Source organism: Agelaius phoeniceus, chromosome 2 (assembly GCF_051311805.1).
Source record: "Agelaius phoeniceus isolate bAgePho1 chromosome 2, bAgePho1.hap1, whole genome shotgun sequence".
NCBI classification, from domain to species: Eukaryota; Metazoa; Chordata; class Aves; order Passeriformes; family Icteridae; genus Agelaius; species Agelaius phoeniceus.
The window spans coordinates 5,309,390-5,336,939 of record NC_135266.1 but is presented as its reverse complement, the minus strand read 5'-3'; the positions used below and the strand labels follow the sequence as shown (position 1 = coordinate 5,336,939).

The following is a 27,550-nucleotide window of genomic DNA, read 5'->3' as shown; positions in this document are numbered from 1 at the left end:
AGTGCTTGTTTCCAAGCTGCTCACACAATTAAAGTCTGACATTGGAACTGGGTGGGTAATAGAGGACTGTTAGAAGGAAACTGTTAATTAATGGAGTGAGCAAAAGCAGGTTTGAGGAGAGACCAGCAAAAGGCTGACTGGAATCCATATAAGCAAGTTCATGAGGAAGGTTCTGATCCTTGAGAGGCTGCCTGGAACAGAAGCTGGACAGAGTTAAATGAATAAAGCAGGGATTTATTAAAAGGCCTTCAAAGGATGCACCTTGGGCAGTACAAGAGCCTGGCTGGGGCTACACCCAGGATGGGTTCCTGGGTCACACCTTTCACACTTTTATGTTTTGGTCCATTTCCATGTTGGGGTTAATTGTCCAATTACAGCTCCAGGTTATACAGTCCCATCCTCCCTGGTTGCTCTCCTCAGTTCCCTGTTGTTTGCACTTTTTGGGCCTAAAGCTGCAATGGTGTCCTTGGTTCTGGGGCTGGAAAAGGATTGTTTTATCTAATTAAACTGCAAAGAGAACTTGCTAACACTTTATATGAAGTTCAGAGTTCTGTACTAATGAAGTACAGAATCTGGAAAATTTGAAAGCTAAAACTTAAGGCAGCAGTTCTAGAAACAGAATGATTTTGTCTTGTTTGTGAGGAGCCAGAAGAGTTGTTCATGAGGAGAATAAGTTATATTTGGCTGCTCTGAACCTGTAGGTAACACCAGAGTTACCTATGAGAAAAGTGTTAGACTGAGAGTGGTAAACTTACACTTTGTCTGGACTAGTGTGAACATAAACTGCAATAAATACAATATACTGACTGTGACTTCACAAAGATAAACAGCAGTAAACAAGCCTTGCTGGGTGATGGGTGTGGAAGAATTTTGGAGCTGTGCTGGAATTACAGAGCTGTGCTGGGCTCATGGTTTGTTCCCCGAAATGCTCTGAGGAGACCCCACTGGGGAGGAAGGAGAAGGGGCAGTAGAGGAGAGATAGGCCCATGTGTGACATTATCTTTCACATTTTTAAAAGCATGGGTTGAAGCCATTTTTACTCCTTAAAATGTTAATGTTCTGCAATGTGACAGAGTTCAAGGAACCTGCTGCTCATTTGGTGCTGCTTTACAACGAGTAAAGTTGGAGTTCACCAGGGCCAGCTGCAGTGAGAAAGCCAAAGCCAGCCAAGACCTGGCCAGGCTCAGGCTGTTCCACCTTTTCCCTCCCACACCCAGAGATCTCTGCCAGCATTAAGCAAATGGCCTTGATCCCACAAAAACATTCCTGCAGCTCACCGTGCTCCAGCAGGATGTGGCACAGAGCAGCCCCCAGAGGTGCCCATGTCCTGACTGCCATCAACCCCATCCTGGGCACCCCTTTGGGGTTTGGCAGCTGGAAGGGTGTTCCCCTAAACCCCCAGTGCAAACAGACACAGCATGGGCTCCATGGGCTTGCCTTGCTGTGCTGAAAGAGTCGTGGGGATGCAAAAACGCTTCATCGCCTCGAAGGGATCATCACTCCATTATTTTTTCAGCCGTGTTTTGTTCTTCATCTGAATCCAGTTTTGCTGGTTAAAAATAGCCTGGTGAGCCTTGCAAAAATCTGTTGGCTTTGCTAGAATCTGGGCATTCATAGCACAGATGCTGCTGCTGTAATTGAAAGGAAAATCTCACGTGACAGAAGCGATTCCTGTGTGCTGATGCTTCGATGCAACAACCACGGCCCCAAAGCTCAGTCTGAGCCTTGTCCTCTTCTTTGGGGACCTCAGACCAAGAGGGATAATGGCTGTGGATGGCTCAGTGTCCTGCAACACAAGCCAGGTCAGTAGGCACCCAGAAAGCTTGAACTCAATGCATTTCTTTGAGGGGAAAAAAAAAAAAGGAAAAAAGAAGCAAATTTTCTGTTTAACATCCAGAATGACTCAATAAACCAGCAAAACTACTCCAAAATTCTTTACTTGCTTTCTGAGGAAAATACTATTGAGTGATTTTATAGAATCCTTGACAAAGGCAACAGTCCTCTTCTTTTTTTCCAGTTACTTCAGGCTCTGTAGCTCTCTGATTTTCCATACTTGTTACAAATATGATGTTGATTAAGACACTGGAAACAGAAATCCTCTTGAAACACACATTTTTCTCAGATGAACTCCTTAAAACTCTTCAAGCAAAGCCACTAGCCTGTGACATTTTAAAAGGGGAGCCATGAAGCCATCCTGCTGGGAATAAGGCCACTGGCTGGTTCTACTCTGCTACCATTTAAATCTCAAAGGTCAAAAGAAAATGTTCCCACTAGTTTCTCCATGGAAAAAAGGATTGGGCATGAGCTGGAGAACGTTGGTTTTTGGTTTTTTTCCTGGTGGATTTTTAATTCAAAACAGGCTCAGTAAGAAAATTTCTTCAAAACGCAGCCAAAGGGTTAATAACAGTATGAAGGAAAATAAGACTCCAGATCTGGCTTAAATATCTGGCTTAAATCTGGCACTTCTTCACGGATATTTGGGGTTTGGGTGCTTGACCCCATCTAGTGGCACTCCAGGAATGAGGAGAAATCCCAGCCCATGGGGGTTTGTTGAGATCACCTTATCCTACATGGAACACAGCCAGGCCTTCTTCCCCTTGCCCTGCTGTCCTCTCCTGGGCCTGGCAGCACAGCAGGGCAGGGCTGGCACACAGAGGTGATTCAGCCCCTGTGTGCTCAGCCCCAGCTGCTCCTGAGCAGTGCAGAGGGAGCTGCGTGTCCAAGCAAGTGGGAGATGGGCTCCTGGCTGAGAAGATCCTTGTTGGAACCCAGGACATCCCTCTGGCTGTCCTGGACTGCCAAGACCCCTGCCAGGGGCTCAGAGACCCTGGCACAGAGCCCAAAACACCTGTGGGTTTGATTATGACCCGTGGGACAAGTTACCAACCTTAGATGAAGATCTGCAGGCCACGACAGTTTAAGTAGAATGACAGTGAATTTATCACAGGGTGGAAAAGTAGATTTTGGGGTTTTTAGAATGGGGGTTCAGGAGGCAAGATGGAGGAGTCTGGGCATGTCCAGCCTTTCTCCTTCTTCTTCTTGGCCTCCATCTTCTGCTGTGATGTTGGCACTTTTAGATTGGTTTAGAGTAGAAGCTCACTGTCTAACATAGGTGATAGGTATAGGAGAGTAATTGTAAACATTGTACACGTAGTTTTTAGTATAAAAAGATAACACTGCCCTGGGGCAGGCAGAGTGCCTGTGACTGTCCTGCTGAATGGACCTCAGCAGGTCAGGAGAAAGAATTTTATAGCTAAGGAACAATAAACAACCTTGAGAACGAGAAGTGAAGAGCTCTGACTCCTTCTTCGAGCACTGGGCAGGGAAAAGAGAGTTTCTAATGTATCTTGGGGTCACTGTGACCAGCAGAAATTCCAAGAGATCCTTTACAAATAAATAAATAAACTGAGCAGCACTTGTTTCCCCCAGGTGTGCATCCCTTGTTTCCCCCAGGTGTGCGTCCCTTGTTTCCCCCAGGTGTGCGTCCCTTGACGTGGGTGCTGGATAGGAAGAAGGTTACACTGGAACTTCATTTTTCACCCAGCTCCAAGAACAAGTGACCTCTTTGAAGTTATTTTGTGCAGAGCCCTGGAGCTGGAGTGTGGTTGTAATCCCAGAGCCTTTGATCTTCCCTCCCTGCTTGACCCTACCTCTGCCAGCTTGGGGTCTCACAGGTGGAATCTGCTGGGCTGGGCCACCTCTGGTCCCTCCTAAAGCTGCCCCAGCTTGGAGAGGTGTTCAGCCAGCTCTGGAGGAGAGCCCAAGGCTGTGGTCAGCTTTGGTGAAGGCAATTCTGTGCCTGGCTGTGCCTCTGGAAGGTCAGTTCAGCTCAGTCCCCTCTTCTCCAGTCTGAATAAACCAAGTGACCTCAGCAGCTCCTCATACAGCTTCTCCTCAAGGCCTTCACCATCCTCATGGCCCTCCTTGGGACACTGTCTAATAGTTTAATGACTTTTTTATATTGTGGTGCCCAAAACTGCCCCCAGCACTCGAGGTGAGGCTGTCCCAGAGCAGAGCAGGACAATCTCTTCCCTTGCCTGGTTGGCCATGCTGGGCCTGATGGCTCCAAGACTTGGATGTCCTGATGGCCCTGGGACTGGGATGTCCCTCCTGGCTGCCAGGGCACTGCTGATTCATGTTCAAATTTCTCTCAACCAGGACTCCCAGGCCCCTTTCCTTGGTGCTGGTCCTCAGCATCTCACTCTCCATTCAGTGCACACAGCCAGGGTTATCCCATCCCAGGTGCAGAATCCTTCATTTTCCCTTGTTGAACTTCATCCAGCTGGTGATGGCCCAGCCCTCAAACTTGTCAAGGTCTCTCTGCAGGGCCTCCCTGGCCTTGAGGGAGCCAAAAGCTCCTCCCAATTCAGTGTGATCAACAAATTATTTAGTATTCATTAGAGTCCTGTGCCCAGATTGTTGATGAGGGTGCTGAGGAGCCCTCCAGAACCCCATCAGTGACCAGACACCAGCCTGATGCCAGCCCCTTCACTCCAACCCTTGTGCCTGACCTGTGAGCCAGCTGCTCACCCACCATTCCCCACGGTTATCCAGCTGTGGGCTGGACATTTTGGGCTGGACATTTGGCCCAGAAGGACATTGTGACAGACAGACATGGCCTTCAGCCCTTCCTCTGGGACGTGCTGGCACCGGCGTGGTCCTGCTTTCCAGCGGGCTGATGGTGCCTCCTTTATTTTAATAACTCCTGGGAAGGGTTTCAAAGCCAGCCAGCTCTTCTTTCATAACCACCAGGTGCCTCTGCCCTCGCTGCTGTGTCCCTCTGGAGCTGCCAGCACACAAACCTACTTAGCTGAGCTGCACTCTCCTGCTGCAGAGCACCTGCGGGGCACAGGGTCCCGGGGGAGGCAGCCGGGTTTGTCCCTTCCTTTACCCCGCACCGAGGTGGAACAACTCCTCCTCCCAAAGCCAACAGCACACCCTGCGGCAGCACCGGTGGAAATTCAGGATGAGGCCATGGAAACGCAAAAATGGGCTCTGAGCAGCTGCAGCCACAAGCAGAGCTGGGGTAGGATGCTCGGTTCTACTGCACGGCGCCCAGCAGGGCCAGCTGGGGTTGGAGCTGAGCCCTTTCAAACTCAACAAGTGCTGCTATAATGAAGCTCGTTCCTCGTTATTGGTCGAAAAGAAGCTTAGCATTGATTTAATGAGTTCCCTTCAGAAGCCTCCACTGCTGCATTCCTTGGGAGATTAAGGGCTCCTGCTTTTCTTCCCCCCCTCCCTTCTGCTTCTTTCTAATGATGTTACTGAGAAGGCAGGAGAATCTGAGCTGTGCCCTGCTTACCGCTGGGTGAACCCCATTTACACGGCATTTTTACTTCAGGAATCCTTCCAAACATTACGCGGGTGGGATTTTACATCTGACAAAAGAAACAGTTAACATTTACCGAGATTAAACCCCCTTTAATGCTGCCCGAGTTTGCATTTGCTTGCTCATGTGACTGTGCCTCTCCCGTGCCTTTAGAGTTAAAAGTACTCTCCAGAGGCTGGTTGGAGAAATGCTGTATTATTTTTTTTTAAATCCAGCATAGATGACAAACACTGTGCATTACCGACATCTATGGAAACACTCCCCACCCTTTCGAAATTTCAGTACAAAAATTTCAGTACAAAATTTTCAGTACAAAATTTTCAGTACCATTTTTGTACTGAACCGTACAGGTACCAGGAGGCTCCATTCAATCCGCGCTTCTGCGGGGGCCACAATTTATTAAACAACCAATTTATTAAACCCTGGAAAAAGAGAATCAGAGCCCTCAGCAGGGCCGGCAGGGACAATCTCACGGCAGCACAGGGACCGTCATCACGACTAAGCTACGTCTAAGATGGATCAAGGGGAGCAGCTTTCTCTGGGGAACCCGGCACAGATCTGGGTTCTCCAAGGTCTTGTTGCTGAGGACGCGACTTTGAGCGGTGGCCGTGGGTTTGCAGGGCAGTGTGGAGGAGTGCGGTGGGATGGGACTGTGAGCAGCAGCTCTCCATTCACTCACACAGCACAGGGCAGGGAAGGGACACGGCACCGCTGCTGTTTCTTTACAAAATTAAAACCAAAAGGCGACGCTGGGTGAACCAATTCGAAAATTTGGAGCAGGAAGGCGAGAGTGATGTGAATTTTGCAAATCAGAGTTTACTTGCTCTGGAGCTCTCTGTTACAGAAAAGGCACTTGGTTTGCGGCCAAAGAACCGCTGACAAAGAGAAGCGGGGGGGGGGGAAATAAAGGCTTGCAGAAAGGCGTCGGCATTGTTCGTGTTTAAAAGCAGTGGGCTGTCAGCCCGACAGCGTGCGAGCTCTCCCTTTTAGCCAGGACACATTTGTCCTTGCGCTGTGAACCGTGCTTAACCAAACAAGGCAGGCGAGCGGCAGGGAAAGTTTGAATTATCGGCGTTACCGAGCATTAACTTGGGCAGGGCGGCAGAGGGGTCCCGCAGCCCCGGCACCGCACAGAGCCGGGCACTGCCTGGGCCGAGCGAGGTGCCCACGGGCAGAACCAACCTCCGGGAGCTCGGCGAGCTCAATTCCTGCTCCCACTGCCTGCGGGGGAAACCTCGCCGCGGGCCGAACTTTGTAAACACAGCGCGATGCTGCTCCGGGAGGGGAAACCGAGGCGGCTGCGAAACCGAGGATCCCCACGGCGGCAGGGAGAGCTGGCAGCGATTCGGTGTTGGCAGCGCCCAGCCCTCCCCTCTGCCAGCTTCCCCTTCCCCTTTAAATAAACATCCGTGCACAAAGCAGAAGGCACGCAGGATCCCCCCCCTTCCCCTGGAAAAGGGATGCGGAGCCCGTCCGGGATCGGCCGCGCAGCAAACGCCGCCCGCAGCCGGAAAAACAGCAAAAGTACCTTTTGAATTCTTCCATCAATGTCCAAATAAATACATTTGGGCCGGTAAGTGGAGGAGGCAGATCCCATCTTGCTGCGGCTGGGCTCTCACCGGACTTGTTCCCAGTGTCAATCAGAGCAGAAAATCAGGTCTGTCCTAGCCAGCCGAGCCACCGCTGCCTGACAGTTCGGTGTCCCCGCTCTTCTGTATCCCACTGTACTCTCATTCTGGGAAGGTCCCTCCTCTAACATGCATGCATTTTGCTGTGCCTCCGTCTCTCTCTGCCACCTCCTTTTAGTTTTGCTTCCCTCCGAACCCAGCTGCCTCGGACAGGGAAAGGCACAGGCTCCAGATGCTGCCTGCGAGCCCCCTCTCCATCCCCATAGCAACAACCCCTCTTTGTGGCTTTGAGGCTGAGACTTGCTGGGCATCCGCATTCGGGCTCTGACCCTGGGACTGGCCGGCTCCTGTTTTGCACGAGATCAAGTGGCATTTATCCCCCGGGGGGACTGCGGAGGAGGAAAAACCCCCTTTACCGGGGTGGTGGGAGATATAATTTGATTTTACGCTGAAATAGGACGGTATTATTAGTGAGTGCCTCTCCTGGTGAGCTGCCTGCACAGTGACAGGCTCCCGTCTGGAAATGCCCTGTGCTGGAAGTGTCCTTTCAGACACCCACTGCCAGCCAGGGCTTGCACCGTCTCAATCCAAACTCAGCAGCTCCATCTCCACATCCCTCCCGTTATCATCACCAGGACAGAAGGAGCTTTTATCCCCCCCTGTAAGCTCCAGCAGCGCGAAGAAACCACAAACCCCATCCTCTCGCCCACAGCCATCCGCGCCAGCCCCGTGGCGAAGGAATTTGTTATTTGGGGGAATGTGAAGCCTCCTGGCAGAGGCATCACCCCCGAGGAGGGCAGGGGGGAGCGCAGCCCCGGCGATGCTCCCGGAGCGCGGTGCCCTCTGCCGTGCCCGGGCTGCGCTGCCCCGGGGCTCAGAGGCAGCAGAGAGGCTGCACAGGCAGCACACAGCCTGTGCTGGCAGCACGAACCCTTGGTTTTGTGGGGATTGTCACGGAGGGGCTGCAAAAGCATTTCCCGGCCTCTTTTGTGCTGTGCAGCTTGGGCAGCGCAGTCAGTGATGCTCACCCTGCCCACCCTGAGTCCTCTGTGCACCAGAGAGAGACAAAAACTGACCCCAGCAGGGCTTGGCTGTGCCTTCTCCCTGGCTGTGGCTTCTCCCTGGCTGTGGCTTCTCCCTGGCTGTGGCTTCTCCCTGGCCGTGGTTTGCTGCCCCTGGGAAGGCAGCCAGGGCTCTGCTGCTCCACAAAGGGGATTTGTAGGGCTGGAGGGTCGAGTGGGTCCCAGAGCTGCCTGGCAATCAGAGCTGGGCTGACCCTTCAGGCTGAAGCCAGAGGTGCTTCTAAAGCTCTCAGAGGCAGCAGCAAGGTGGTTTTTTTGGGAAGTGCAAGCTCTTGCCTTACATCCTTCCTCTGCCAGCTTGGAGCAGGCACTGGGAGTCTCTCAGGAGAGAGCCCTGGGCACTGCAGGGGTGTCCTGGGGGTTGTCCTGGGGGTTGTCCTGGGGGCTCCTGTTCCCTCAGCTGTGCCACAGCCTGTCCCATACCCCACTACACACTCAGTTATCCTCTGGGCTGCTTTGCAGTCTGTCCATCCCACAGACTATGCTGGAAACTCTCCCCGAGGCTGATCCCTCAGATTGCCCCACAGGTGATCCCCATGGCTATTCTGAGCTTCTCCCTCTTCAACAGCCCCTCCACACCAACCCCACTGCCTCTGCACAGCAGTCAGGGCCTCTGGGACCCACCACTCCACACCCTGCTCTGCTGAGCACTGCCTTAACCCTGCTTTGCTGTGGCTCAGGCCTGAGTGACCTGATTGACCCAGCAGGTTCCTGGGGAGGGTGGCCATGATGACCAAAATGCAGCCATTTGGAGAGAGACAACAAGAACACCCACTCTGGGGGATGCACATGGGACATTTGGGATTGTAGAGGAGGACACTGAGCTCTCCCACTGTCATCACCCACCCCAGGAGTGGTCAGACAACATCACTGGGGCATTTCAGGGTTTGATCACACATCACTGAGATATCTAATGATTACAGTCTCACACTGGTGAGAATCTACTTTTTGATTATTATTTTTTTCTTAAATGTGACCAGTTTCTCCAGCCAGCAAAAGGACAAGCTCTGAAATCCCTGTGATGATCCCAGTCTGCCCCTCCACTGCCCTTGTCCTATCTACTCTCCCTGTGTATTTAAAATTGTGTTTCTTAAGCTCCACACACATCCCCCTCTCCCTAATTACATTAATACTTGTTGGAAAAACTGCTTTGCTGTACAGCTGCTGACTATTGCTCTTTTCAAGAACTTCATGCAGAAGTGAATCTTCAAAAGCTGAGCACTCAGAAATGATGACAAAAGCCTGATGCAATCAAAGGCCCAGTTCAAGATAAAATTCATCAAAGGGAGTGTGCAGCTCCAGCAGATCACTGCCTTGAGCTGGTTTAACCTTCCAGAGTCTCCTTATTTCAGCATACACTGGGCAATGTGGGGCAAAAATTATCGGGAAGCATTATCCTCTCTCATCAAATCCTTCAAATCCAGGACCAAATCCAGGCAGCAGAGTGCCAGGCAATGATTTTCCATCATTTGCCTTAGAGGAATGTTTTGCCCAGCTCAGGGCAGGACCAGGCTCCTGTGCCCCTGACCCCATCAGGTGTTCCACAGCTCTGCTTTGCCTCCCGTGGATTTTTTACCGAGGCCAACACCCTTCCCTCTGTACATTCCAAGCCTGGAATGAGCCTTTTGGAGAGCTCAGGGTCAACCCCGGGGATGTGGCAGTGCCAGGTGTCCCTCACCCCAGGGGTGCTCCCAAGGGTGACAAAGGCTCTTCTGTCTCCCACCCTGGTGTCAGCTCCGTGTGGGTGGTGCAGGGGAACCTTTTTAGGGTTTCCAAGGAGTGACCAGAGGATGTTCAGATCCCCCATTGCCCTGGGGCTGCTGCTGTGGAGGCAGAGCTCAGCCAGGCTGGCTTTGCACGGGCTGAGATCTCCCCCTGCTGCAAACGCTGCTCAAAGGGAGAGGGAGAAGCTTTGAGGATGAAAGGGGCTGCTCAGGTCACTCCCCATGCAGTCCTGGGGTGGCACCATCCCTGTCCCCTCCCACCTGTGTCTTTCCCCAGCCCTGGGGTCACTGGCACAGCCCTCAGCCTCCCCCAAACCTGGTTTTCTTGCTGCAGCCAAGAAATTCAGTGCCCCTTGCAAGCCACTGTGTGCACATCCAGACCTGGGCACTGCACAGCAGGGATCTTCAGAGGGACTGAAATGGGGGGAAAAGAGCCAGAAAATGTAAAACTTCCAGTGAAAGATTTTGTACTTTGAAAAATGCTTGCCTAGAATTAAAAACAGGGAATAGAAAATGTGTCAGTGTTCACAGGGGTTTTCAGATTGGGGAACAGATGAGGATCTGACTCCATGTTTCAGAAGGCTGATTTATTATTTTATGATATGCATTACATTAAAACTATACTAAAAGAATAGAATAAAGGATTTCATCAGAAGGCTGGCTAAGAATAGAAAAAGAAAGAATGATAACAAAGGTTTGTGGCTCAGCTCTCTGTCTGAGACAGCTGACTGTGATTGGCCATTAACTAGAAACAACCACATGAGCCCAATCCCAGATGCACCTGTTGCATTCCACAGCAGCAGATAACCATTGGTTACATTTTGTTCCTGAGGCCTCTCAGCTTCTCAGGAGGAAAAAATCCTAAGGAAAGGATTTTTCATAAAAGATGTCTGCAACAAGAAAACAGAATTAAAAACATGAAATCAACTTTCTTCCTTACCAGTTCCATATCTAAGCCTTCAAGGGCTTTCTTTGCCCATTAATTCCTCCTGCTGCAGGTCCCTTGTGTCTGTCTGTCTGTCTCCATGTCCCCACAGGGCCCTGGCCTGCTGCTTTACCTCTCCATGCTCCAACCTGCCAAAATGCCAGATTGCCCCTGGAGCTGGGGAGGTTTTCCTTCCCCTCCCACAGCTCCTCTTCTCCCTGCTTCACTCAGTCTTCTCTCCCTCTTTTCACCCTCTTTGGTGTTTTGCCATTTTTGCTTCTAGGTTTTTTATTTTTTTTCCCCACAGACCTGAAGTCATGCAGGCTTTCTGCAGGAATTAACTTTGTGATTGGAAAAAGCTTTCTGATTTAACAGCCAAATGGTGGCTGTGGCAGTGGGAGCTCCTCCATGCAGAGCCCCACTGACCTTTCCAGCCCAGCTCTCCCTCCTCTCCCCAAACCCACAGAAGGAATGTGGCGTGCTGCACATGGAAATTTTACCTCATTTCTTCACACATTTCTTTTACACTCTGCCAGATTTCCACAGGCCCAGTCCTGGAAGTGATCATATTGAATGTTAATTAGAGAATGACTGATTATTAAGATTAGAACCTGTCGCAGACATCTTTTTTGATGAAAAATCCTTTCCTTAGGATTTTTCCTCCTGGGAAGCTGAGAGGCCTCAGGAACAAAATGTAACCAATGGTTATCTGCTGCTGTGGAATGCAACATTGGTCTCATGTGGTTGTTTCTTATTAATGGCCAATCACAGCCCAGCTGGCTCGGACAGAGAGCCCAGACACAAACCTTTATTATCATTCTTTCCTATTCTATTCTTAGCTTAGCTAGTCATCTGATGAAACTTTTTCTTCTATTCTTTTAGTGTAGTTTTAATGTAATATATATCATAAAATAATAAATCAGCCTTCTGAAACATGGAGTCAGATCCTCATCTCTGCCCTCAACATAAGGCCCCTGTGAACACGGTCACAAGAACCTTTATAGATTTGTCCACACAGGCCCTGAACACCCTGAAAGTGATGTTTGGCCCCTCCCCAGTCAGCAGCACAGCTCTCCACCTCACTCGTGGCTCCAGCCCCGCTTTTGGGTCCTTTTGCCCTCCCCAGCCCCATCCCCAGTCCATGCAGTGCAGCCACCCTCGCTGTCAGCCTGGTTTCCATGGCAAAGCCCCAGGAACGTGGGCTGGAGGGGAGCTGTGACATCTGACGTGGCTGCTCTGGGGCACTGGGTGCAGCAGCAGAGCTCTGTGGGTGGGAGATGTGGGATTACTCACCCAGGAACCAGCTCTGCTCCTCACTCCAGCAGCCTTGGCCACCCTGGTGATAACGCTGCCTTCTTTCTCTTTACAGCTGGAGGGAAAATTCTGCTGCCTACCAGTGATTCTTGCTGGGTCTCAGAGCCAGTTAATAGGCTCAAATCTTGTGGAAGTGAGAGCAGCCATCCCTGGTACCTCACAAATATCTGTGTGTGCAGTGCTGGCTTGGGGAAGAGCAGACTCAAGCCATAAAGCGCTTTTAAAGCACTTGTCCAACAGAACATCTGGCATTTCTTGGCTTTTCTCTTTTGTCTGTGGAGGGAAAAACCCTTTTTTTTTTTTCTCCTGCTCTGTGTTAGCATTTCTTCAGTGATCTGTTTTCTACAGCACTTGCAGTGCCTGGTTTCCTGAAGGTTTCCCAGTGGGGCAGACCCACTGCCTTTCCCTGATGGGTGTGGAAGGAGCTCCCTCTCCACAAGCATTGAAACACGGCACAGCCCACCCTCCATCCTGATCCCACTTTCCAGTGGAATTCAATTCCAATTTCACCTCCAGGAGCCACAGGACCCCACCAATCTCCATCCCTGTGCCCTGCTGTGCCTGCAGAGAGCCTTGACTGCCCTGCTTTCCATTGCAGCCTCTCTGCTTGGTTTCCAGCCTCCCTTCCCTCTCTGCTTTCCATTTCCTACCTCTGTTTCCCACTGCCATCTCCTCAATCCAGCTGTCTGTTCCTGGGCTTTCATTTCAGGTAGGGGAGAGCCAAGAATCCTGTCCCAGGCACCTCTGCAGGATGTGGAGCTTGCAAGGCAAAGCACACAAACACACACAGCTGGCAGGAACAACCCTGCTGCATCCCTGGAGCAGAGCTGCTGGGAAAGCCCAGCTCCCAGAGCTGTGTTTTCACAAGGTTATGGAAGAAATTAAAGAGACCCAACTGGAACTTTCAAGAGCTGATGAGAAAAAAAAATGAATGAAATTAAGTGTGCCTGGAGTCACCCAGTAGATCATTTAGAGGGATGGTGGCCAAGAAGTGGAAAAATCAATTCCCTCCACTGGGCAAGGCTGGCTCATGCTCCTGGCAGCAAGGTCTGAGCAGGGGCTGCAGCCCATGGTCCCAGACTGGAGGGAAGGGTGTGACCGTGTTCACAGGGGTGTCAGATTGAGGGACGAGATGAGGATCTGACTCCATGGTTCAGAAGGCTGATTTATTATTTTATGATATATATTATATTAAAACTATACTAAAAGAATAGAAGAAAGGATTTTCTCAGAAGGCTGGCTAAGGATAGAATAGCAAAGAATGATAACAAAAGTTTGTGGCTAGGACAGAGAGTCTGAGCCAACTGGGCTGTGATTGGCCATTAATTAGAAACAACCACATGAGACCAATCCCAGATCCACCTGTTGCATTCCACAGCAGCAGATAACCATTGGTTACATTTTGTTCTGAGGCCTCCCACCTTCTCAGGAGGAAAAATCCTAAGGAAAGTATTTTTCATAAAGGTGTCTGTGACAGAAGGGGTAGATGGCTCCACTTGAAGGAAGCTGCCTGGCATTTTCTGTGGTGCAGGAAAGTGAAGTTCCCTCAGATGCCTGCTTTGGGAGGCTGCCATGTGAGCAGCTCGGAGCTGTGCAGTGACTCACTGCAAATCAGCTCCTCCATCTCCCTGACAAGCAGAGCTCAGACATCCCCAAATCTGGGCGAGCCAAAGATTAACCCAGAGGCTGAGGGCTGCTGATCCTGCTGCCAGCCTGGTGCAATCTGTCCCTCAGTTCACAGAGCTGGGCACGGGGTGACAGTGGCGACAGCGCCACAGACCTGGCATGGGCAGAGCACGAGGTGAAAATTTCTGACTCATCCCTGGAGCCTCCTGCTCTGCTGATCACCCCTGCAACAACATCAGCACAGCAGCAGCAATGTCTGCAAGGGGTTTCACAGCTTGGGGCTGTGTTGAAGATTGCAATGCAAGATGTTTTCAACTCCCATCTGTATGGCAGATTACCTTTGTCAAGTGGGCAGTTTGCTTTATCTCTCTCTTTGAGTGACCACAATCACTCCTCCCTCTGGGGGGACATCTGCTGATAGCAGCCATTGAATGTCCCTGCATGGCTGATAAGAACTGCAGCATCCCATTGGGAGATGTGAGCCCAGAGGGAGGAGCCAAGCATTTCTACCTGGATATAATCTGGAGATTCTGAACACCAGCACAGCTTCTCCACTGGATTCCCAGAGGAACAGCAGCTGCCTCTTCTTCCACTGGATCTTCAGAGGAAGAGACTGCACCTTTCTCCAGGATCCCTGCTCCAGCAGAGCCACCCCTGACACTGCAGGAGGGCTGAGCCACAATTCCAATGGTTCTGCTGCCACCACCCTGACCCACAGGGTGTCAGGCTGGGTTCTGACTCTGGCAGTGTTGGTTTAGTTTACTGCATTGTTTATTTTATACTTTTTTTTTTTTCCCTATTAAAGAACTATTATTTCCTGCTCCCATATTTGTTGCCTGAGAGCCCCTTAATTTAAAATTTATAGCAATTGGGAGGGGTGGGGAGGGTTTACATTCTCCATTTCAGGGGAGGCTCCTGCCTTCCTTAGCAGACTCCTGTCTTTCCAAACCAAGACAGGGCTGCTTTTTTGGGGTGGGAGATTGTCCCTCAGCAGCATCACTTCAGAGCCAGCCACGTGGAATTCCTGGAGGGTCAAGCAGACTTTGCACAAATCTTTGCAGTACATTGAAAATTAGACTTCCCATGTTAACATTTTCAAAGTGCCAGTCTTCATAAATAGCTAAGATAATCTCTTAGATATATGAGATTTTTTTTTTCTGTGATGTAGGTGTTTTCTCATTTTTGTTCCTTTGTGCGGGGCTGTCTCCATTAAGGGGCAGAACATTTTCTCAATAGAAGAGATGAAAGAGTCTCTCAGCTTTTAGGGAGGGAGGCCAAAAAACTGTCACAGAATCCATGTGAAAAAGATGACAAAAGCCTCCAGCAGCACTGAAACTGTCTGGTCTGCTCTGCCAGAACATTTGAAGCCAACATGAAATGGGGACATTTTTAACTAATTCCCAAAATTAAGAATACTTGAGAGTGACTTTTCCTGGGAATCACACAACTCTCCAGAACTTTCCTACCACCTCCAAAAGTCACAGGTCCACCACCAAAGGAACTCAAAAGATTGGATGACAAATCATGACTCTCTGCCTTCAAGTAACACATTTGTGGCTCTTCTTTTTGGTTGGCTCCTCTTCACTGAACCTGACTGTTCATCCATGTCAGGTACATCAGATTCCCTCTGGAACTCTGAGAGCCAGAAACTCTCACTGAGGAAAATTGAACTGAGATTTTCATGCAATAAGACAATCCAATTTCCTGAGGAAACAGTAAACATCATGGATTAATGGTATGGTCAGGAGAGAGGGCAGTGCTGAAGGAATGCAGAAAATGAAAGGGAAGTAGCTTTTGGGGGAAGGGAGTGCCTCATACAGAACTTGAATTTTATTTTATTTTTGGATTACTTTCCACTCTGCTTTCTACAGCCTCCATTTCATTGGACACAGCCCAGGTTTTCACCCCAGTGCTGGGTTTCAGCCTGTGCCTCCCCTTCCCTCCTGCACCTCCTTTTCTTAGAGGTGGCCCCAGGCAAACCTTTTAGCGAGAAGCTTCTTCCAGAGAGGCTTTGTTAGAGGCTGGACCCTCTCCAGTCACAACACAGCTGAAGCCATGACTCCTTCCTGGTCCTTCATCCTCCTCTTTCTCCTTTTCCTTCATCTTGGAATGGATTTCACTGAATTCGCACAAATTCCTTTTTTTCTCCCTAAATCTTATCCTCTCACCTTCAGCTGCTCCCACACAAGCTGGACACTGGATGTGAAGACTTTCCTCTGCTTGGACCTTAGCCCCTGCCTAAAAGATTCTAATAGACAGGAAGGAGGTTTTCAGACAAGAAACTGAGATCAGGAACAAGAAACAGATCAGGGAACTGAGATCAAGGACGTACAGAAATAAATACACAGAAATAAATTGAAAACCCAGGAGACCTGCACTAAACAGGGCACAACGTTATGCCTGCTCCTTTGTCCAACCCCACACCTTTTTTCCTGCACTTTTACTCATTTGTTTTCCCCTGCTGCTGTTTCATCATCTCCTCTGGCCAGTGCTCTGCTCCCCACTCCCTGCCTGGCTCAAGGGGGGCTCCACACTCTTCCCCTGCCTCTCTTCATCCCAGTGTAGGAACCATAATGAGAGATGTGAGACTCCAGGGGCTCTCCAAAATGCAGATTATTCCATCCAAGAGGTTGCAGCAGCCCAGGGTGGTGGGTGACAGAGCCTGTGCCCACAGCTGCCAGCTCCAGCTGCAGGCAGGCCTGGAGACCCTTTGGTTTAGGTTCCAATGCATTATAGACTGTTCTTTGCTGAGCATCTTCATGCAGTACAACCAATCTATACCTGAACTATTATCTATAGCCTGTCATAACTACTGTAATTACCAAATTCATGTTACTGTTCTCCAATCACTAAAAGTCAGTACATTACAGTTTAAGCTAGAAGTTGTTTTTCAGTTTTCTTGCAGTGGAAAATTCTGAGACCTTTTTTCTACTTCCATCTTTGCTGCCTTGTTTGCCTGTGCTGTCTTTCTGCTTGGTAAAAACATCTTCTTGTTTGAGGTGGGTTCATCCTTTGCTCTAAGCCATAAAAGCCCCTTCTAACTAACACACCCTTTGCCTCCTTGGTTATCCAGTCAGATTGGCTCAGCAATTCTTTTCTTTTATATCAAAACCTGCTTCCATCTCTATTCCTTCATCAGACTCTACATCTAAAAATCTTTCTGCTAAGCACACATATCTGTGAGACTTTCTTGTCAAACTTTCATCCTTCCCAACATCCCAGAGGTGCAATCTCCCTTCAGTTTGCCATCCAGCCCTTCTGCCAGCAGAGCCACCAGCTCCCTGCCTCCCTCTGCCCCAGGAATGGTGCCCAGGGGCAGCAGCAATGCCCAGAATCACTCAGCAGCCAAGCAGGATTCCTGCAGAGGAACCCAAGCCCTGCTTCCCTTGGAGCCTTCCACGCTGGGGAGAAAGCCAAAGGCAACACCCCACTTGTTTCTCTTGCTAAAATGGTGCTTTTGGTCTGTTTTATTTCTCCACACTGCTCTCCCCTCCTCCCACCTGAGCACATCACATTCCCAGGGTGAGTGGCTGAGGCTGGGGCTGTGTTTGGAGAACAGGAGCTGCTGCTCAGGGAAGCACCTGGGTTGTGTGCAGGTCTCTTGTTGCATTCACATTTTCTGGAAAAATCCCTTCACCCAGGATTTTTCTCCTGGGAAACTGAGAGGCCTCAGAGAAAAAGCAAAACAATTCTTATCTCATTTGCTTCTCCTGTGTTGTGCTCACATGTGGAATGTGTTTGGGGATTGTTCACCCACAGGTGATTGTTCCATTGGGTTCTGGTGTGAGTTGTTTTCACTCTTTGGCCAATTGGGGCCAAGCTGTGTCAGGACTCTGGAAAGAGTCAAGAGTTTTCATTATTATCTTTTTAGCATTCAGTAATTATCTTTTCTGTATTCTTTAGTATAGTTAGTACAGTATTCTTTAATATAATATAGTATCATAAAACAATCAATTAGCCTTCTGAGAACATGGTGTCAGATCCATCATTCCTTCCCTTGTGGGGGGACCCTGCAAATACAATAATCTGTGAGCACAGCCACGTCTGGGAGAGCCTCTGCAAAGCTTGAAGGCATGACCTGCACCATGAACAGGCTTCCTTCCCCCCCAAACACACACACACACACTGAGACTGCTGGTGGCTCCATGAATTAAATATTGCCAGCATGTTACAGCATCACATTGCAACAAACATCACCATTAGCATTGCTGAATGTTAATTTTAGGAATTCCCATTGAGTCCTCTGCAAGGATACACAAAGCTCCAACAAGATTAAGATATCCCAGCCCTACCCAAGAGGGGCCCCACACTCTCCTCGTGTCTCTGGGATCCAGTTTCTCCCAGTGCTGCCTCTGCTCAGGCACCCACTCTGTGATCCCTTGGGAGCCTGCTGGCCTCAGGAACCAGCTCTGCCTCTCACTCCAAAGCTGAGGAGCTTTAAACTCGATCAAATCCTCCTGAACCCATCACTCAGGATCACTCTGTGAAAGCATCCTGCCCGTGGCAGCCCAGCCCAGCCTCCAGCACAAGCAGGAGCTGCTGCAAGGCAGCTCAGAGACCTGCACAGGCAGAGCCCAGCAAAGGCTGCTCCAAAACAACCCAGGATTTGACTCTGGGTGAACCAAACTGTAATTCACAACGTAATTGCTTGGGCAAACTTGCTTGAAAACAGACTCATGCCACAGAATACTAAACTTGCATGGAAGGCACACAGCACTACATCTTCTTTTTTTCCCTTTTTTTTTTCCCTCAAAAATAAGACCAGCAAGGCAGTTTATCATGGGGGTTTTTTTTTTGGCTGCTGTTCCAAGCAGAACCCATTTAAGTAGACAATTCCAATTGTGCCTGAAAAACAGAGACAGCAAAAACAATGCAGAAGGCAGCTCCTGATGTTTACAGAGATGCATAAGGTGAATGTACCAGGGCTGCTAATCATAGCTTCTGACTGCTTTTATGGGTCTGGGAAGCCTGAAAAAACCCTGTGCATGGGAACCAGTCTGCATTTTGGAATAACATTTCCCCTTTGATGACACAGAGGGATGACATTTGGATGCTGCTCTGACAGATGCATTATTTCATCAGAGGAATTCAAGCAGGCAAAAGGGGAGGTTTGTTTTCCCTGTTACTGTAAGGATTACATCATCTGCAACCTTTCTTCCAGGAGGTCTCATTTCAAATGACAGTGAATATTGTTCTGAGAAATGCCTGTGTTAGCTCTGCTTCAGATGTTCAGGGGATTTCATCCATTCCAGCTCCATTTCTAGGTGCTTTGCTGGATTTCAGCCTCCTCAGAAGATTATTTGCTGACACCTGGGGTAAGTTTAGAGCTTCATGATATGCCTGGCAATGATTTGTATGGGAATTTAATCTATCTAATTTAGCTGTAACACAGGTATCTGTCCCAAACCAAACATCCTTGGGCTTCTCTGCCTGCACCCTAGATTTGTCAGTCACCCTGGCTCTGCCTTTTTGGGCTGGGAACATCTATTTTGAGAGCTGCCACTGTGAAAATCAGAGCAAGGAAACCCAAAGGTTTCTATTTTTCTCTGCTTTCAGCAACTGCACAGATTTACAGGCAGACACACAAACCAGCTGTGATAGTGGATCTCCCTTGGTGCCAAGCAAGTGACCAAAATTTGGAAGAAAGAGTATGCTTTGAAGGTATTTTTTTACCTCTTTTGTTCCTTTTTTACCATATTGTCTTCCTTTCATGTCACTGAAAAGCTGCAGGCAGAGGGAGAGGGGGAGGAGGATTTTATAAAGACTTTTAACAGTAATGGCTAAATTGAATCCCATTGTTACCTCTCAGTACAAAACTAAACCTGCAAATTCTGCCACAGAAGGACACAACATTCAGCTGCTTCCAACCAGATGATCTGAGCAATTTAAGAATACAATTCAGAACCTGCTGTACTTACTAAGCTGAAGCCTCATGTGGCCTGTGGTGAAATTGGGTGACTCAGACTGGAGTATGACACTCTGTCCTTGCAGCAGAAATAACAGCAGCGTGTTTGGTGGAGGATTCAGAGGGAACTCACCCCTTCCAAAGGTTTCTCCTGTTCCATTCAGCTGTGAGGGGCTGCCCACACCAACCACCCTTCACATCACAGGGAGGAGAAGCTGAGAGCTCAGACATTATTATTGATCACTTTGTTTCAACATCCCAGCTCAGGCTGCTGCTTCCAGTTCTGGCCACAAGGCTGGAGGCAGCTGCTGGTTTCTGAATAACCCATGAAATTCAGACCACCTGTTCAGGGTTTAGGTACCAGATAAACTGAGAATAACTCCAGCCTTGTAACAGCATTCCAAAGTTCATTCCTACATGGCAGCACATGTGAAATAGGTTTAGTGTCCTCTTCTGCTGAAACAAACAACTGGACCAAAGGGAATATGGTGGAAATGTGGGTATTTGTCAGCTGCTTTCTAAGAGAAGGAGGGAGAGAAATCCTACCCCAGTATCAGCATGAGGTGAAGAAAACATCCCTAAGTTGAGCATCAAGAGACTTGGCACACATTTTCATGGCTGATCTCCTGATGCAGGAGTTGAGCAGGATCCTGAAATACGCTAAAGTAACTTTGGCTCTTGTATTCCCAGTTTACAGAGCAGCCCAAGGGGAACTGGTAGACAAAGGAATTACAGAGGAAAAAAAATCTCCAAAAAAACACCCCAAGCATCAACTAATTATCTCCTTATTCCAAACTGGAAATTAACCAAAAGAAGGGAGATAAAGGAGGAAACAATTAACACTTTATAACAACCCAGTTTATGAAACTCTTGGGCAGTGAGACATAACCCAGCAGCTCAGGTCACTGGACATGAGGCTGAATTCTACCAGCAGTTAAACCCTCCCTTCCCTCTCCCTGCCATAAGGGTGACAGTCACACAGTCACATTTTTAACTCAGCATGGCAGCAAATGTAGTTCAAGGTCCCCAGAGCAGCAGACACAACCCCCAGGAGGGTCTGCAGTCCCTGAAGGCTGTGACAGCAGGGCAGGAGTGTCCCCAGCATCCCTGCAGGCTGTGACAGCAAGGCAGGAGTGTCCCATGTCCCCAGCATCCCTGCAGGCTGTGACAGCAGGGCAGGAGTGTCCCATGTCCCCAGCATCCCCTGCCAGCTGTGACAGCAGGGCAGGACGTGTCCCATGTCCCCAGCATCCCCTGCCAGCTGTGACAGCAGGGCAGGACATGTCCCATGTCCCCAGCAACCCCTGGCAGCTGTGATAGCAGGGCAGGACATGTCCCATGTCCCCAGCAACCCTGCAGGCTGTGACAGCAGGGCAGGACGTGTCCCATGTCCCCAGCAACCCCTGCCAGCTGTGATAGCAGGGCAGGATGTGTCCCATGTCCCCAGCATCCCTGCAGGCTGTGACAGCAGGGCAGGACGTGTCCCATGTCCCAGCATCCCTGCAGGCTGTGACAGCAGGGCAGCACATGTCCCATGTCCCCAGCAACCCCTGCCAGCTGTGATAGCAGGGCAGGATGTGTCCCATGTCCCACCATCCCTGCAGGCTGTGATAGCAGGGCAGGATATGTCCCATGTCCCCAGCATCCCTGCAGGCTGTGACAGCAGGGCAGGAGTGTCCCATGTCCCCAGCATCCCTGCCAGGTGTGACAGCAGGGCAGGATGTGTCCCCTGTCCCCACCATCCCTGCAGGCTGTGACAGCAGGGCAGGAGTGTCCCATGTCCCCAGCATCCCTGCAGGCTGTGACAGCAGGGCAGGACATGTCCCATGTCCCCAGCATCCCTGCAGGCTGTGACAGCAGGGCAGGAGTGTCCCCACCATCCCCTGGCTGGCTCAAAACAAAACCAAACTAGCCTTGCTCCAAGGTGAAAAGGGCACAGGTCAGCAATCAGAAGATCCTGTCAGAGCTTGGGACAAACCATGACATAATCTAATCTAACATTTACATCATACACAGGCCATACATTTAGTTCAGAGCAGAGATTGCCACCATCACCCAACCTGGGCCTCGTCATTTGATAGAATTCTGGTAAATCTTCCCCAAATTAATTCTGTATGAAATCCATCAGCCTCCAACAACTCTAAACACCCTCTGGTTTAATTTACACCCTCTTACACCTGCCTAATCCTGAGCAGCACAAACCAGCCCAGGCATCAGCTGCTGCAGAAACCTTCCAGCAGCAACCAAAGAACTGAGCCCAAGCACGAGTTCAGCCAGAGTCTGAGGCAGCACAGCCCTGGCACAGCACTCGTGGAGGATTCCCATCCCATTCTAAGGATGCTATGCCAGAAGCACATGCAATAATCTCCTTAAAGGAATGGCAGAATCCCCTCTGGAATTTCCCTTACTAGCAAAACACACGGGATTAAGTCTTGGTGCACGGAGGGGGTTTGTAGAACTTACAGGCAAAAGGAGTCACAAAGCAATTTATGAGCACAGCACTGCTGTCCCTGCTACTCATTTACCTTCTTCCCACCCTACAAACCCTTCCACACACAGAGACAAACCCCCCTCAGCCTGTCCAGCAACAGCCAGGCTTTCACAAAGATTTTCACAAGGGAGGCTCCTGCTCCCCATCAGGCAGAACAGAAACTGGGATTTCAGTCTCCTTTCTTTTATAAAGCACCCCAGCTATTATTTGCCTATTCCTAGGAGGGACCTCAGGCACATTTTGATCAGAAATTCTGTAACCAGAAGTTGGTTTCCTTTCCAATCATTTTTCCCCCAGTGCATCTGTGGTTTGGACATTGTATGTCAGGCAGAGGCACAAAAAACCCTCAAACATTCTTACAGAATCAAGACAATAAATGTTGGAGATGAGCAGTGCTAGAGATAAAGGATGAAGCTTTTCCATGTCAATTCTATATACACTGAAGAGCAAAGCAGACAACAAAAAAAGTCACCTTAAAATTCACCACAGGAGCCACACTCAGCCCAAATTTGACACAGTCCCAGCAGGGATGTTTGTCCTTCCAACCAATAAATGGAGCATTTCTTCATGGAGATGGTAAAAGATAAAATACTCAACACTTCTCTGTTTAGAATAGAATCTATTTTTATTCAATACAGGATGGTGAATGGATAAAAATCACAATAATCAGCATTAAAAAATAAACAACAAACCAACCCTGCAGACACATTTAATTTTGGCTGTACCTACTGGTCACTCACATTTTGACATACAAAATTTTGTCAGTCTTGCCCATTTCCAGATATAAACATCTGATACTAACAAAACACACAGTTTATTCACTATTTGGGGGACCTTCAGGGTTTTTTAAAATAGAAAAACAAATCTTTTTGTCCAGCAAATTTGTATCTTGGAGGAACTGAAATGTAATCTGTCATTACCCCATACCCAAGCCACTGCAGTGCAAAAGCTATTCAAATAAATAAATAAATAACAGCAGCAGCCCCAACAAGTAAAACCCAAAACACACTTAAATATCTTCAGAAATACAACCAAAAGCTTTTTAACATCACACTTCAGCCCACAGGGAACAGCTTCTCAAAATCTGAGCACAGCAGAGCTTGAACTGTTTCAATAAACTAGTATAAAGCTCTACACATATTTTTGGGGAAAGGGACTGGAATCCCCAGCTAAAGTGATCCTCCCTCCATCTCTTCCTCCCCACACAGGCACTGCAGTTGTGCCAGGACAGCTGTTTTGGGCTTGCAATGTTATTTTTGCCCCATCAGAGGCTGTTCCAGCAGTGCCCCCTGTTCAGCCTGGTTGAGTGAGGAGCAGTTGGACATTCCAGGAGCAGTTTCCCATTCCAGGAGGGTGGAAACCCTTCCAAGTAACACTGCTGCTCAATTGTGACACATTTAACCACAGCCCAAGCACAGCACAGATTTCTGAGCTCAGTTGTTGAGAATCCCCCCTGGTTCACTCCAAATATGTGAAGTCAACCTTCCATCCATAAAGTGCAGGGACAGGACCCTCCTAGAGCTCCCTGCAAGGACCTGGCACCTTCCCCAAGTCCCTGTGGGGTCATCCCTGCACCTCTGCCCAGCTCAACAGCTAAAAATGAGCCCAGCCTGACACTGCCCAGGTCAAGCATGAAGCACAAACCAGCAGAAGCAACTCAAAGACTGAGCAGGTACAAAACAGCCCTGGAAATTACGTGTTAGCAGCAGCTGATGGGACATTCCTGAATATTTTGCAGGGCTTTTGAAGTGTTTTGCTAATCAAGTGTAAAGACTCTTGCACTGTCTCACAAAACTTAAAGAGCATAGAGCAAGACAAAGGCCTAGAGTTTTAATAAATACAGTTAAGGATAACACACAGTTTAAATTACCTAATCTTTGTGATTTAAGTATAAACACCCCATACAAAAAAAGACTTCTTTTCACTTTGTACATCTTAAAAAAGGCAAAATAAAATCACAGAAACATTCTGTTTGCAAAGCAGACAGCTATACAAAGAAATTATATGTTCTGAACACATTACACCATCTATTTTCTGGGTAGCACTAGGTACTCAAATGTTCTCTTACAAACTACCACCCACACAGGTAATTTTTCTTCTCTGATATTTTGGCTCCAAATCTGAAACCCAGAGCCACTTGAGAGAGATTTCTGGATATTAAGGCCCAGATCTGATGATGATTTCCACGTGCATACACCAGCATTGGAAACCAACAGGGACCCCTGTGCCAGTGGGCACCAGAGCAGCTCCCCCTGCTCAGTCCTGTGCTGCTCACACAGCTCAGCTCACAGCTCTCTGCCACCCCAAAGAAACCCTTCTCATGTCAGCCCAGCCTGGCAGGGAAGTTAAAATGCACAACCATTTTATAATGCCCTGAAAAATCATTAGAGCCCCCACTGGAAATTCTGACTCATAAACTGCTTTTTGTTACTCAGGACTCTTTTTTTTTTAATTTTTTTTGCATCATCCTAATGGAGGACTAACATCCATCCAGAGGATCTGTGAAAACTGCTAACTGCAGTACACAGCAAGAGTAAATTCTATTTTCTAACCTACCAAAAGGCTGGATGCTGTCCTTGGGAAGTAGAACTGTAGCTAAACACTCATAACACAGCCAGGTGATTATTGTGTGAGCAGCTTCAAACCCTAATGGCAGCACATCTTCACAGCCAGCTGATATTGTCCTCTATAAAGTGATGCTCTCAGTGTACACAGATGACATAAGGGACACATTGCTCACTGACCCTGGCACAGTCACTCACACACTGTTGAAATTTCAACTTCCTCCTGCTCTAGCTTTGCCTTGATTGTTGGCAATTACACAGTTCATAGTTTCAATTAAAAACATCCTATCAAAAGAAAGAAAAAAGGCACTTGGTATTTCTCTTTGGCTCAGTTGAGGCATGCTGCTGAAACCTTCCCCAAGTCCCCATCTCTTCTGTGATGAGCAGTGGCCATCCTGAGGTACTTATTCATGTGCAAAAATCAGAGCTCCAGGGATTCACCATGTCTCACACTGCCCCCAGCAAACCTGCAAGGCTCTTCACCACCCAGAGAGCCTTCAAACACACAATCAGGTGTCCCATGGGGTTGGGATTTCAGGGAGCAGCTCCATCCACTGGCACACTCCTGATCCCAGCTCTGCTAGCTCAGTGCTCTTTGAACCTGGGGGAGAAAAGCAACCAGGCAGGAAAAGCTGAGGTGTGAGGCAGAACTGACACCAAAAGGCAGAGTCCAGCCCCTGCTGTGCATTTTTCTATTCTCTCCATTTTACTTCTCCAATATTCTACAATCAAGGGGCTCGATTTAGTTTTTGTGTCTGGATTCAGTGAATTCTTTTTTTCTCAGTTTGAAATTCAGAGTCAGCCTTTTCTTTAAGGAGAGCTTTTGGAAAAAGTTACATTTTAAACTATTATTAAACACAGGGCAGGCAATTCCCCACCTGCACAACGAAACCCATGGAGGATTAAATATTTTGGGAAAAAAAAGCCCCCACAAACAAGAGACTGTGACAGAGGTGTTTTAAGATATTTTTTGATAGATGTTCTAAAGGAAAATGTCCATGGTTTGAAAACATCAAACTGAGGTTACTCTTTTGAAGCAGAATTAAACCAGACAGAAATGGATCTGCACAAACCTTAACATGTCCAGTCTACATTTAGGTATTATGGGACAAAGGTTGGAATTGATCTTGGAGGTCTTTTCCACCCTTAATGATCATTTATGGCTATATATGGAAGGCTTAGAAATGTGTTTTCAAGGTGTTACTCAAGAGCAGCAGCCATAAAAAACACTTACAGGGTGTGATCTGCATGACACTGAAGTTCCTTCTGGATAAGACGGAGTAAGAGCTGCAAAAACAACCACAAAATCTCCTTTAGTATCATCCAGATAAACAAGAAGCAGAATTACTCATTGTTATTTGGAGAGTTTCTCATTTGAAACATCACCCTGCAATGCTGAACTGGGTTTAAAAAAAATAAAGATTTAGAGATGCTCAGTAATGTTTGGTAGAGGAGCTTTCACAACAAGCAGCCAAGAGGAAAATAATTTCCTTTTTGCATCTGAGAGATCAATTTCTTTATAAAAACCACAATGGTTTTCTGGTTTTACTTTACCAGCAAATGTGTAAAGAAACCAGCAGAGGGACCCCGAGGCTTCAAGAAAACGTGTCAGAAAGAAATTTTAGCTGCTATTTGCAAAAACAATTGTGTGTGAAAAGCTTTATTCCCACAATTAGTCAAGGTGGGTCCAGGCAGTTCACATTTAGTTGTCTGTGCAGCATCAGGGATTTCAATGCACTTTAAAAGGATTATTCAGATAATAGCAGGAAAGTGATTTCACAAATACAATTGGATGGTTCTCATGTACATTAAAGACAGAATTGGAGCTTTCAGGGCTCCTCACTATTTCAGGTTACATCATCCTCAGAATCTCACTGTGGTAAATTAAGTTTGCTCACTGTTGTAAGTATGAATGTATTAAGAAGTTAAATATTTTCAGAGGCACAGAAGTGGCCAAGAATGACAGAACTGAATGGCACATAAGAGGATAAAGCCCTCTCCAGGTACCCTTGGAGAAATAACATTTGAACACAGGTATCCATGTGCTGCACTGCAAAAACCAGGAAAAGCAGAACACTTATGCAAAAAAGGATTTATTGCAACTGCAGAGCCAAACCTCTTAAAACCAGAGCTTTGCAAAGGTGTTTTAATTGAGTCCTCAAAGAAATGTGACATTTTTTTCACTTTAATCAATAACTGTAAGAGAAAAACAACGTTAACTTTATCTAGGAAAAATATGACAACCTCCCAAGCCTCACTCTGCAGCATGAAATAGCAAATACTGAAACAAGCTGCTGACTACCAGTGGCAACACACTTCAGCTATCAACTTACCTAATTTATTTATTTAATTTACACTCCTAAACATGAAAAAATATATATTTATTATATATATTATATATATTTAATATATACCCCTAACCATGAAAAAATTAGTTTTAAAATTGGGGTTTAAATTATATTTAGGAAAAAAAAAAGCCTCAGTTGTAGCTCAATGGCTTCCTGATTTTCTAGTGTCAGGAAGGCAATGGTCTGACATTCTCAGTTCCTCTGCAGGAGCCCAGAGCTCAGTGCTTTGGACCAAGCCAGCACCTGTGTGCTCTTCTCTTCTTGCCCCAAACATCTGCTCCTGGCTACTGTCAAAAGCCAGGACTGCCAGTTCTTCATCTAATTTAGTACAGCTGTCTCAGGGCCCATCTGGAAAATGTGATGCATTAACTTTCAACAGCTTCATTATCAGGGTGATTTTGGTGATACAGCAATGTAGGAAATAGTTTTTATGGCTTTGAGAAACTGGCTTTAAAGGCAACAGAAGTGATTGTTCCATGAGTGGAATCTGAGGCAATTTCTAGGTCTAAATGTGAGGATTTACTTGAATTATGCCTGCTCTAAGCTGCTCAGCCAGCAATTAACAGCTGGATATTTGCTCAGGAATTGAAGTTCATCAGAACTGATCTGCACTT

General features: G+C 48.0%; 2 protein-coding genes across 10 annotated transcripts in view; both read right to left on the bottom strand.

The window, feature by feature from the left end:
• The window catches only part of PDE9A (phosphodiesterase 9A), a 57,814-nt gene extending 50,571 nt beyond the window's left edge, over positions 1 to 7,243 (bottom strand). Inside the window, exon 1 of one of the 2 annotated variants that reach the window (XM_077171191.1) lies at positions 6,858 to 7,243. In XM_077171191.1, the coding sequence (XP_077027306.1) occupies positions 6,858 to 6,926 (69 nt within the window). In that variant the 5' untranslated portion in view covers positions 6,927 to 7,243. The remainder of the gene's footprint in view (positions 1 to 6,857) is intronic. The other variant, XM_054654463.2, reaches the window with a different exon arrangement.
• The window catches only part of SLC37A1 (solute carrier family 37 member 1), a 124,228-nt gene that overhangs the window by 65,230 nt on the left and 31,448 nt on the right, over positions 1 to 27,550 (bottom strand). For 7 of the 8 annotated variants that reach the window (XM_077171244.1, XM_077171231.1, XM_077171221.1 and 4 more), the window contains 2 exons: positions 25,823 to 25,875; positions 22,631 to 25,189 (listed from right to left, as the gene is read on the bottom strand). In XM_077171244.1, the coding sequence (XP_077027359.1) occupies positions 25,174 to 25,189; positions 25,823 to 25,875 (69 nt within the window). In that variant the 3' untranslated portion in view covers positions 22,631 to 25,173. Of the gene's footprint in view, positions 1 to 22,630; positions 25,190 to 25,822; positions 25,876 to 27,550 lie in introns of those variants that run through there. The other variant, XR_013179787.1, reaches the window with a different exon arrangement.